We start from the raw sequence: 11,997 nt of genomic DNA on the forward strand, positions 1-11,997 counted from the left end.
TACAGAAAGCAAGTCCACTGCACATCAAACCATGCTGTCTCAAGGCAAAGCACTTATGCAACTGCCTGAGCTACAAAACAGAACCATTTTTTTCTTGGAACACCATTTTTATTTGAAAGAAGAACAAACTATGGTTATTAAGATTAATATATTTGGCAGACATGTTCTTGAGAATAAAGTAAATCTGTTATTTCAAGGAAAACAACAGCATTTGTTGCCAATGATAAAAATTTGTGCTTTCAAGTGAAAATCAGAATTTTAGAAAACCTGAATCCATCACCATGAGCATGATAGCTTCCCAAAACTTACAGATTTGTCTGATGAGATTGGCAATATTAAGAAGTGTGTTTTTTTTAATATTGTATAATAAGATATGCCCACATTTGGAAGATCTGCATAACTCAGCAAACCAATATTTTCAAAATGATCAATGCATAATGTTAAAATCACGCCTTGGTAAAAAGATCCAAAAACTACAGAGAGACCAATGCTTTTGTAACAATGTATGGAAAGTTCATTGATAGAGTTTCAGATTCCACATTGTAACTAACCTTTAAGATGAATGGCCTTTTACTATCAAAGAAGAATATCCAAAATTATCTGAAAAAGCTATTAAAGTACTCCTCCCTTATCCAACTACACAGCTCCGTGAAGTCAAATTTTCTTCCTCTATGATAACCAAAACCACATATCACAACTGTCTGAATGCAGAAGCAGATGTGAGAATCCAGCTGTCTTCTATTAAGCCAGATATTTCAAAAAAATTTTTAAATGTAAAACAATGCCATTCGTCAACTAAATTTTTTTGCAAATAGTTATTTTTTCATTAAAAATATTTATATTAACATGTAATGCCTTATTCCTGATATTTTTAACAGATATAAGTATTTAAAGTTTTCTCAGTTTTAATTTCTAACAATAAATATCAGTAGATATAACCCAGATGAAAAAAAAGTTCTTTGGGGACCTCATTTTGTAGAATGTAAGGGGTCATGAGATCAAAAAGTTTGAGAACTGTTGTCTTAAGAGTTTCCGAAAGGAGGCCCAGGTGGCGTGACCATATAGAATAAGAATAGTAAGACATGTCATTGGAGACACAGCCAGAGGTCAGATCATACAGAGCTTGTCAGCCATAACAAGGACTCTGAATTTTATTCAAAGCCCAATTGAGGAATTTTAAGCAGAATGACATGATTAAATTTACATCTTAAAAAAGATAGCTGTGTGTAATATGGAAGACAATGTGAATGAACCACGGTGGGAGATTTGAAATGGAGATAAGTAGATAAATCTGTGATGTACTTTTGAAAGTTAAAGTACTGTGATGTAAACTGCAAGATGAAGTTCCAAACAACATACAAAATATTTCCTGTTTCCATTTAACGTTAAAGAACTCAGTTGCTCTCTGCTCAAACTGGAGGTAGGGTGAGGAGAATTAACCCACCCAGTATTTTAGAAATGTTACAAGTACACTAAATCCATACTCAATACTCTTATATAATGATGTTTAAAGTTATTCTTAGTCATAGTTTCAAATTTGTCTTAAAATGGAATATCATGAATTATTAACTCACAAATCATATCCTTGTGAATTACATACCAGCGGAATAAATAAACCTGAAGATTCAGTCATTCAATAATGTGGTGGGCACTATGTTAGACACTATGAATACACAGTCAACAAGACAGACACCACCCCAGCTCTCATGCAACTTGTATCACAGAATTATTGGCAATCTTTGAGGATTGACAGCAGAACACCAGAGGTGTTTCAAATAATTTATGAATTCAAATAACCATTTATTGAGGATACACTGTTTGCCAGGATCTGGAGACAAAAAGATGAATAAGACATGGATTCTGCCCATAAGAATTTCACTGTCTAGTAGAAAGAGATAAAAATACATTTCCAATTATGATACAGCACTACTATAGAGACCTGTGTGATGTACCAATTCAAAAGGAAGTGAAGGGGGTCAGGCAGAAAGGAAAAGTTTACCTGAGGGTTGAAAGGAGATCAGCTAACACACGGAATAGGGGAAGGGAAGGAAGGTCTGAGGTATGAAAACTGCTGGCAGGTGAGATAGGGATGTGAGTCAGGTCAGAAAGGTTGGTGTCTAATGTGTGAGTTCCAAACTTCCAATTTTAAAAAGGGGCCAAACACCAATTCTGTAATCCACATATAAGTCAACCTGATATTCATACTCACTATTCAATAAAGTTTAGGAGTACTATGGAGAAAAAACAGCCAACTAATTCCTAGAAACCAAAATGGGTCCATAAAAAGAGAATGTCACGCCCTCAAGTCAGCATTCTCAAAGCATTTGATAGTTCAGATTATTTCACATAGTCCTGACCCTCAATGAGCTGACCTCCTAGAGGTAAAGAGATGTGGCAACCACCAATTATAGTACAACGTAACAAATCTAATAGTCCAAGTGAGTTCAAGGTGTTATGACAGCCTCTCCCTATAGAAAGCAGAGAGGAGTGGGGTGAGGACTTCACAGAGATGGTGATGTAATTCATGTCTTTAAAGATGAGTGGGTGTTTGATACTGTAGACAAAGGGGACAGAGAAGACATTATACAAAAAACCCTATGCCAAAGTACAGATGCCATGAAAGAGCAGGGCCTATTTAGAGAACTACAAATAGACCAGTTTTACTGAGGCAAAAGCAGAAAGAAGGGGCGACAAGAGATAAGGGCAGACAGACTGGACACTGATCACCATGTCACAGAGTTTGAATTTTAGCCAATAAGTAATAGGGAGGTATAAAAAGAAGAGTGACAGAATCATAGTTGCCTTTTTTAATATGAATCATTAAAATGAAACATTTTAGAATAATTCTGGCAACGAAAGGATGGTTTGGAGGAGGTAAGAAGCAATTAGACTATGTTAGGAATATGCAAGAAGGGACAGGGACCTGAACCACGCACAATCTTATAAACTCATCTTTCCTGCCAGACCTGCTCCTTCTGGATTCCTTACTTCAGCGAATGTATAAGTCTCCCAAGGCTGTCATAACAAATTACCACTAATTTGGTGGTTTAAAAAAATACAAATGTGTTTTCTCATAGGTCAAGATACCAGGAGGCCAAAATCAAGGTGTTGGCAGTGTGGGTTCCTTCTAGAGACTTTGAAGGAGAAACTGTCCCATGCCTGTCTCCTGGGTTTTGGTGGTTGCCAGCAATCCTTAGCATTTCTTGGCTTGTAGACATGTCACTCCAATCTCTCATTTCATCTTCACATAGTTTCTCTGTGTGTCCTCTGAGTGTCTCTTATCAGGACACTCTCATTGGATTTAGGGCCCACTCTAATTTGGTACGATCTTATCTCCATCCTCACACTAACTACATCTGCAAAGACCCTATTTCCAAATAAGATCACATTCTGAGGTTCCAGGTGGACAGGAATTTGGGGGGGACACTATTCAACCCATTACAGGTTATCAACCAATACATTTTCCAAACAGAAATGTGGTGTCATCCTTAACCCTTCCTCTTCCTCATCCTCTGCATCTACATAATTATCAAATCCTGTTTCTACTTCTTTGATGAAGATTACCTCCTCTTCTTCATCTCCATTACCATTTTTATTTCAACAACATGCTTGTCTATATAGCAAACTCCTTGCTACAGCACAGGATGAATTCAATTATTACTCTCATTACTGTGCCTCTTACTAAACAAGGACTGCTTGAGGAAGTCACACAACAGGGCACCCCGGTTGTACCATGATTTTATGATAACTAACTCCAAATAAGTCCTCAACATTGCCGGTCCTTCTATTTCCCTAGCCAAGTGGCTCTCACTCTTCACTCTCCTCAAGCTCTTACTTTCACCCAGTTTCAGCAGTTGTCCTGGGCTCCCATTTTACAAAGAATAAAGAAGGCTTCACACAAACTCCCTCAAACTCCCACCTTCTACTCTCATCATCTCTCCCTTCTTCTAAGTATAACAGCTGCCCTTTCAACCTAAGGCCATTCTCTCTACATGTACTTCGGATTTCATGTTCATTCAGAAACCTTACTAATACTAATTATCCCTCTCTTTCTCTAGAATATTCAAATTTCCCCTCAACTAGATGCTTCTCATTGGCTTATAAACATGTTCAAGCTTATTTTCTCATTTGAAAAATAATACCTCCTTTGCACCTCACACTTCCCCTTCAGCTGTCTTTCCAGCCACATTCACTCTTTCTGCCTGCTTTTCTCTCCACCTCCTCCTTCCCCTACCAGGCATATATGCGTGTTTTTGGAGAGATCAGTTTCTCTAGTTCTGTAGTCTCCTACCCTTTACTTAATCCCTGTACAACGGGAATAACAATAGTAAACCTATCCCACAGGACTGCTCTGAGAATTAGATCAATGTATGTAAAATCTTAGGACAGAGTCTGGCCCTCGGTAATTGATCAACAGGGTTAGAAATATATTTATTGCTAATAATATCTCACACCCATCTATCTATCCAGCCAAATGACACCTTGGAGTCATCCTGAATTCTTTCATCCCTCCATTCCAATCCATCCCTAGATAGTGTACTGTTACCTCTCAAGTCTCTCTTGTTCTGAACACTTTCCTCCATCTCCACTCTCCTACTCTGCACTATTATCATCTCACACGGATCAGAATAAGAACCTTCTAAATGATTTCCTGCATTCATGTTCCCAAACTCTCTCCTTACCATAGCCAGAGTGAGCTATTCTAACCTCATATCTGAGGTTACTACCTAGTTTAAAACATGTCCCATTGTTATGAGAAAGCCCCCAAATCTACTGCATGACCTATGAAATCATGTAGATATGGTCCCCACCTACCTGTTTAAACTTATTTTATATCTCACTTCTTTTGCCCTCTGCTCTTATGACATATACCAATTTTTTTTGAATTCTTCAAATGCATTATGTGCTTGCCCATCACAGGTACTTTCCACTTCCTGTTCTTTCTACTGAGTGTTGAATGATACTTCCATTTCTCTTGGCCTAATTAATTCCTACTCATCCTTTATGTTTTAACTGAATGGTCCTTCCTCAAAGAAGCCTTCCTTGATCTCCCAGAATAGGTTCTCATTACTCTATGCATCTTTCATAGCACTCATCAAAGTTGGAATTTCACATTTATGTGATAATTATCCCAACAAATTCCCCCAAGAAAATCCAAGCTCCATAAGAGCAACGGCTATGTCCACTTTTGCTCTCTATAGTCTCCCAACTGCCCAGTACAGAATCTGGCACATAATTAGTGCTCAGTAAATATACACTGGGTCAGTATTAAACTTCAAGTTCAATGCTGCAAAACAGCCTTACTGCTTATTTAAAGACAGGATAGCTTTAAAGTAGTAAAAGGATAGTACATCATTAGTTCATTATTAACGTGGCTCTGATCAAAGTTAAAAATTTCCTGGGGCTAGACCCGTGGCCGAGTGGTTGAGTTCGTGTGCTCTGCTTCAGCGGCCCAGGGTTTCACTAGTTCGGCTCCTGGGTGCAGACCTAACACTGCTCATCGGCCATGGTGAGATGGCATCCGACGTGCCACAACTAAAGGGACCCACAACTAAAATACACAACTATGTACTGGGGGGCTTTGGGGAGAAGAAGGAAAAATAAAATCTTTAAAAAAAAAAAAAAGGATAAATTAAAAAAAATTTCTCCACTGATGGTTGTGAATAGTAAATCACTTTAAAAAGAAATACTGACTCAGCAATTGCTGAGGAAAAGGAGGATGTCATAGAAGATGTATTGTTTTGCTGTTATTTTAAAAAAGAGGTAAATAGGCAGAAAATTGTATTTCAAGGCAGAGAGATGAGTTCTTCTAGAGTACTGGTTCTCAACCTTTGTTCTACTCCAACACACCTACTTCTGCTACTACTACCATGACTACTACTACTATCCCCATCAGTACCTGGGACTCCAGCACAGCCGTCACCAAGCGGCTCCCCACAGCAGGAATTCTCAAGCAGGCGGGAAGTATAAGAGAGATGTGAGTAAACTGAAATGGCACTACCTTAAAATATTCTGATATTCTCTGCCCTCCCTTCCCCCTTACAGATCGCCTTCTCCCCAAATAGAACTTACAGCAAGAAGCAGTCACATAGATGTCATTTATATTTAAAATTCAACTTGTGATTTTTTTTGCAGCAAAATTGTTTTCCTAACTATTATATTAATATTAAATATGGTGTTACCTAAAGACACAATAAATGAGAAGAAAAAGGAGTAATCTGGAAGGATATTCAAGACCAATTTAAAAAGAAGTTATCATTCTGGAGGAATCTGTGTCTTGATTATAAAAATATATTATTATAGTAATATGGTTTAAGGTATTAAACTCTAAAACCACTGAACTTTGGTGCACATGTGTTCTACCAAACCATAAGTGGCCTCAAATATTATGTCTTAATGTCAATATCCTTAAAAAAATAGAACTAATTCAAGAAATAAAATAAAATAGGGCAAAAAAGTATGGAAATTTTTTCAAAGATTTCAAGATCTCAGAAGACTGATAACAGCATATGGAGCGACCTCTGAAATTCTGCAGATGACACAGCAGCAAATCTACTTTGAATGGCACTATGACAGTGAACCTCACTCCTCAGCAACAAACAACCGATTCCAGGAACACTGTAGAAACTGCTAAATGTAGGAGGATTAACCTCACAGATCTGATAAGTCAACTGTACCTGAAAAAACACACAAACAAAAAGAGTCACGCTGAGTCCCTCCCCTCCCCATTTTCTAAGATCTTTAAATCAAGGGTTTCAGGCATGTTGAAAAAACATGCTCGCATTGTGATAGGCTAGCATTTCTTATTTGGAGAAGTAACGCCACCTCCTAAGCCAGGACATGCAGTAAGAATATGTAATTATAATTTCCGAAAAAAAGAACATGCATAATTTATTATAGATCTGAATACTTACCTAAAATATTTAAAGATGAAAAGAATTGAGCACCACCTCCTACTTACAGAACAATCCTTTCTCCAAAATTAGATTTTATATCTGACATCAAAATATCACTGTTTCAAGTTTCCTTGAGTCATTTAAAAAATGAATTAGAGATTGTTTCATTTTTTTAAAAGCTGTTTATCCTCAGTTGATACTTTCAGTTGTAAATGATATGGAAGTTCTCATGTGGCAAAAGGTACTCTTGCTGTTATTTAAACCTAAAGTACTATTTCTAAAAACCATCAAATGCAATTTCACTACCTGAGAAAAATATTTTTTTTAGAAATTACCACTAATCAAGAAATCAAGACATTATCATAAGAAGTGTTTAGCTTCCTCTTGGCACTTCCATTCCAACCTTTTAGGTTGGAAAAAATTAACAGTCCTTTCAGGGGAGAAGAATCACAAAATCTCTGATATGCAATTCTACACTAGTCAAAGGTGAATTATCCCACCTTTCTCATGGCAAAGAGAAAGAATGCTAACCACTAAGCGAGGACAGGATGTGTATCTGATACTCACATTGATTTGGATCCATTGGGCACACTCAACCATTACAACTGATAGCAATGATGATTTCTTAGGAAATCTAACGTTCAAAGGACTTGGCACATCAATGATTATCCTATTCATATCTATTTACAATGAAAGACCCACTCTCTTATTTAAATTAACCAGTTAGAAAATGCTCTTTATGTAATAATGTTAATCTATCATGATTTCTAAATACTGTAATAATGCACTAGTTTAATTTTCTACACAGTATGGTAAATTTTTTGGAACCGTCACCATCCACCCACACCCATAACCAAGATTACAGACTAAAGCAAACAATCATTCTTCACATACTTTCAAAAATAAATCCAGACTTCGGGAAAAGTAGAAAAGTAAAAACAAAACCTCAATGTTAGAAGTCATTTAAATAATTGCAGGGAGCTCTGGAGGTATGTGCCTGTAATTTAAGGACCAACTGTAAACCGAGAAGGACACTGATACTATTTAGTCTTTATCTCACTAAATTTTCCTAACAGCATTGATCAAATTCCCTCAAATAGTTCGTGCATGCAGGCAATAGCATGTCTGTGTGCAACTATGTGAAACAGTTAAACATAATCAGGACTGCATCTGTCTGGTGATATAAATACCTAGTTTACCAATGTGAAAGTAGACCTAAAAACCCAAATGTTAAAAAGTGGGCTAAGGTATTCTTATGACAGAGAATCTTTGAGCTTACTCTTAGGTTTGTTAATGTAATAAGTACAAGTAGGCTGGTATAATTAGTTCCTGTTTCTTCCTCACAGAGACACTAGGAAAGTGGATGACTCGGGGAGACGCATACGTCGATCTACACTCCTTTTGCTCCTCCAACCTCACTTGACTCTTTTCCTTCACACGTACACACACACGCTCCCCCGTCACATTTGAAGCCCAGGTGCACAGTGAGCAGTTTTCTAGGGTCGTTTCACTGGTGCGTTAAATAGGATCTGATGACTGGGGTCGGATGCCACCCCCTCCAGTGCCCGCAACTCACCTCCAGTTTGTGGTTGATTTGGGACACAGTCTGGGCTTTGTGGCAAAGCTGCGCAAAGCAGGAGCTCAGGCTGGTCATCTTCTGTCGCCCCTCATAAGTGATGTCCGCCTGGTCCGGATCGATCTCGCCCAGGAGCAGATCCACATCCACGAAGGCCTTGTCGAACTCCTTCTCCAGCACCTCCAGCCACCGGAACATGGATACCCCGCCAGCGGAGACCCCCACGGCGCAGGAGGCGCCCCCTGGGCCCCCTCCGGCTCCTGCCGGGCAAGGGCCGCCCGTCGACATGGCGCTGTCTAGGGCCGCCCCCAACTGCTGCGGACCCCCGCCGCCCAGCCCGCGCGAGAGGAACTGATGAGACTGCGGGGACCTCCGCGCACGCACGTTCCTCGGGTCCTCTGCCTTCCCCTCGCGCAGCTAACGCCGGCAACGCGGCCCCGCAGGGGTAGGAGCAGCGGGACTGTGGCAACGGCGGCGGCGGCACACGGAAGACTCAGGCCGTCCCACCTCCCGGCCCGCCTCCGCTGCGCGTGCGTAGCAAAGACCCAGGCGGGCGCCGACGGGCGGGACGAAATGGGCGGGGCTAGGATGCGACCCTGGCCTATGAAAACTCTTTGCTTGGGACCGGCCCGTCAGCGGCCATATTGACAACTGGCAAACTGCAGCTTGAATCTCCGAGAAGCCGAGGCGCATGATGTCGGGTTCCAAGTTGGAAAGGCTCGAGGAGGAGAAGGGCGTCCCCGTCGCAGAGAGCAACGGCTGCCGCCCGTCTGACTCCACAGTGGGCGGGGCCTGTTAAAAGTAGTCCGGGAAAGTTGTCGCGGTGTCACCCAAGGGGCAGGGAAGGGAGAGTGAGGAAGGGCGGTGTGAGCATGCGCAGTGGCCACGTTTTACCTTCTGCGTTCCACTTCCTGTTGAGGGTGGGGTGGGTGGACTCACTGGCTTTTCCTGATAAACCAGGCCCTAAATTTCGGGTGGAAACTGTTCAGGGCTGCATGTTGAAGGACAGTGGCTGACCAGGTTTTGCTGAATTAATACGATACCTTTTGTGATTAAGAGGAAGCCTTGGGTTCAAGTCTTAAACCTTGTCTCATGTTAGCTATGCCAACTTCGTTGTATTCTTTAAGCTCGAAGCCTCAGTTTCCAAAATTTACTTCACTCAGTAATAAGGTAAAATGCTTAGCCTCAGTGCTTGGCACTTGGTATTCCTTATTATTACACCACATGTCATACATTTCCAAAGCAACTGCTTAAAAAGGTGTACTTATTTCAAAAACTGGTACAGTGCACCCACGCGTGACATTTCAGAAAAACAGAATTATGAAGATTCATATGTTCATAAATATATCGAAGGCAGAGCCCATTGGGGACACAAAAATGAGACGTGACCCTTATTCAAGCAGAGCTCACAGGCTAGTGAGTCTAACCCGCATAGCTACAGCTTTAATTTGAGTTTTGCAGTACCCTTGGGAGTGTTTAGCAACTGCCCTTTACCATTCCACTTACTCAGTTTTAACCCTCTTCTACACAAGAGTAGCCCAGTCTTGCAAAAGGAAGGAGAAACCAGTCTGATTAGAGGAGGCTGGTAGAAACTCTCTCTCCTGCATTGCCTAGGGGACTGTTTTACTGGCCGACTACAGACTTTTCTATGGTGTGTTCAAAGGACAGACTCTCCCAGTTAATCGCCACCAAAGCCAGTACTTTGTGCTCCTCGCCAACGCAATGCTAATGAGGAATAAGAAAACATAGCTTTAGTTTGCTCTCTGGGTACTGCAGGACCAACTGGTTAACGTCAGTCAATAAAGTCCTTTGGCTTCAGCAAACTTAGCAAAACTAACCATGAGATCCTTGCCTTGAGCTTAAATTGCCACCACCATACCGGTTTTTATACACAAAACATAACGTAAAACTAAAGTTTGCATCTTCCCCATTCCCTTCCAAATTAACTCTATTTCCACATTTCAATATTTGCAAGAACAGTACAGCTACCACGTTCCCAGCCACTTTCTCTATACATAATATAGTTAGCAATGCATTTTCAGGAATTTGAAGTAAGTAATTTAATATTGGGGGGAGGGCACATACACACAATCCCAATAATAGTAATAGCTTTCACTTGTTGAGTGCATACTGTGTTTAAGCATTGTGTTATATGCTTTACATCTTTGTCCCTCACAAAATCCTGTGAGGATGCTATTATCACTTTTTTATGAGTCACAGAGAGCTTAAGTATCTTAGTAAGGTCATAAAGCTAAAAATTGACTAAGGTGAGATTTCAATCTAGATGTCTTTTTCTCCAAAGTCTTAGCTGTTAACCATGGGGTATATAAGGAGGAGGGAATTCATTTCTTCTTGTATAAATTGTCAGTACAATAAATTGGCAAATCAGGGCAAAAGTTTTTTCAAAAACAGAATTTATTCCTAGTTATAAGCCATATACAAGTCTCTTAATATATAAGAAATATTACTTAAAAAAATTGTAATATTCATTTACTGTTAGTTGCCACTCTTGTTAGTTTATGTGGACTACACTTGAAAATAAATTTCATTTCTTTAAGAAAAAAGTACCATTTAACTTCCTGCTGAATTGTGTGTATACAACTGAAATGGATTTTACGTGCTTATATGTTTTCTGTGCTCTGATCCTTGATGAATACCCCCATTTTCAGAATTGTAGAACTCAGCTCCTTTTCTGTTTGCAGTCTTTACAACTCCAACAAATCACGCCCTCTGTGTCTCCAAATACTTTCATCTCATATTGTCCCTTCTCGTTGCCACACTGTGTACCAGCTGCCACATCCCTCTGTGCTTGCTATCTTGGTACTAAGTGACTATTTCAAATGCTCATGAAGTGCCCTGTGTGTGGACATAATCCTTTGCCAACCTTGATTGGGGGTTTGCATTTCTGCAAGTCACAGACTAACAGGGACATGAAAAGCAGAGTTTGACGTTCAAGTGCTGCCCTCTGCTGTCAGTGTGCTCTCTTACATTTACTGCCTTATCTTGACCTACTCTGGAATTTGGAATTGTATGTAATCTCAATACTTGTGGGATTTATTTTCCTAGACATAATGAAATCTTGATACTTCTGTTTGTTGCTGCATTGGCAGAAACTTCCAATAACTGTTTCATGAATCATGCTTACATGATTAAACATTTCTAGTATAACTTAAATGCCACAGTCTTGTTTTAAGAACTTATCCCGAGAGTTTTACCGCAAGGTATTACTAAGAATAAATAGGGAGGAGACTGAGGAACCTGGGGGAAAAGGGAAGACGCTAAACATCTCTCTGGTAGGTACTGGCAATTAGCTGTAAGGTTAGAGTTCAAACATTAATTGCAAAGACCCTGAGGTGAATGGCCATAGAAGATGTGCCTTGTACTGGAGAGGGAGACTGCCATTTATTGGACTCTGTTTTGTACCAGGCCCTGCACTAGGCTTCACACATTTCATTTACTCTCCAACAATCCTACCAGGAAAAGGAAAAGGTAGTCAGTGCTGTTGGTTGCCACAAACAGTTCTAT

The 11,997-nt window shown here is 40.0% G+C and overlaps 1 protein-coding gene across 2 annotated transcripts in view; it reads right to left on the bottom strand.

Moving 5' to 3' along the window:
* The window catches only part of GOPC (golgi associated PDZ and coiled-coil motif containing), a 46,912-nt gene extending 37,608 nt beyond the window's left edge, over positions 1-9,304 (bottom strand). Inside the window, exon 1 of one of the 2 annotated variants that reach the window (XM_023650976.2) lies at positions 8,473-9,304. In XM_023650976.2, coding sequence (XP_023506744.2) covers positions 8,473-8,760 — 288 coding nt within the window. In that variant the 5' untranslated portion in view covers positions 8,761-9,304. The remainder of the gene's footprint in view (positions 1-8,472) is intronic. The other variant, XM_023650975.2, reaches the window with a different exon arrangement.
* Between the last annotated feature and the right edge of the window lie 2,693 nt (positions 9,305-11,997).

Source organism: Equus caballus, chromosome 10 (assembly GCF_041296265.1).
Source record: "Equus caballus isolate H_3958 breed thoroughbred chromosome 10, TB-T2T, whole genome shotgun sequence".
Classification (NCBI taxonomy): domain Eukaryota; kingdom Metazoa; phylum Chordata; class Mammalia; order Perissodactyla; family Equidae; genus Equus; species Equus caballus.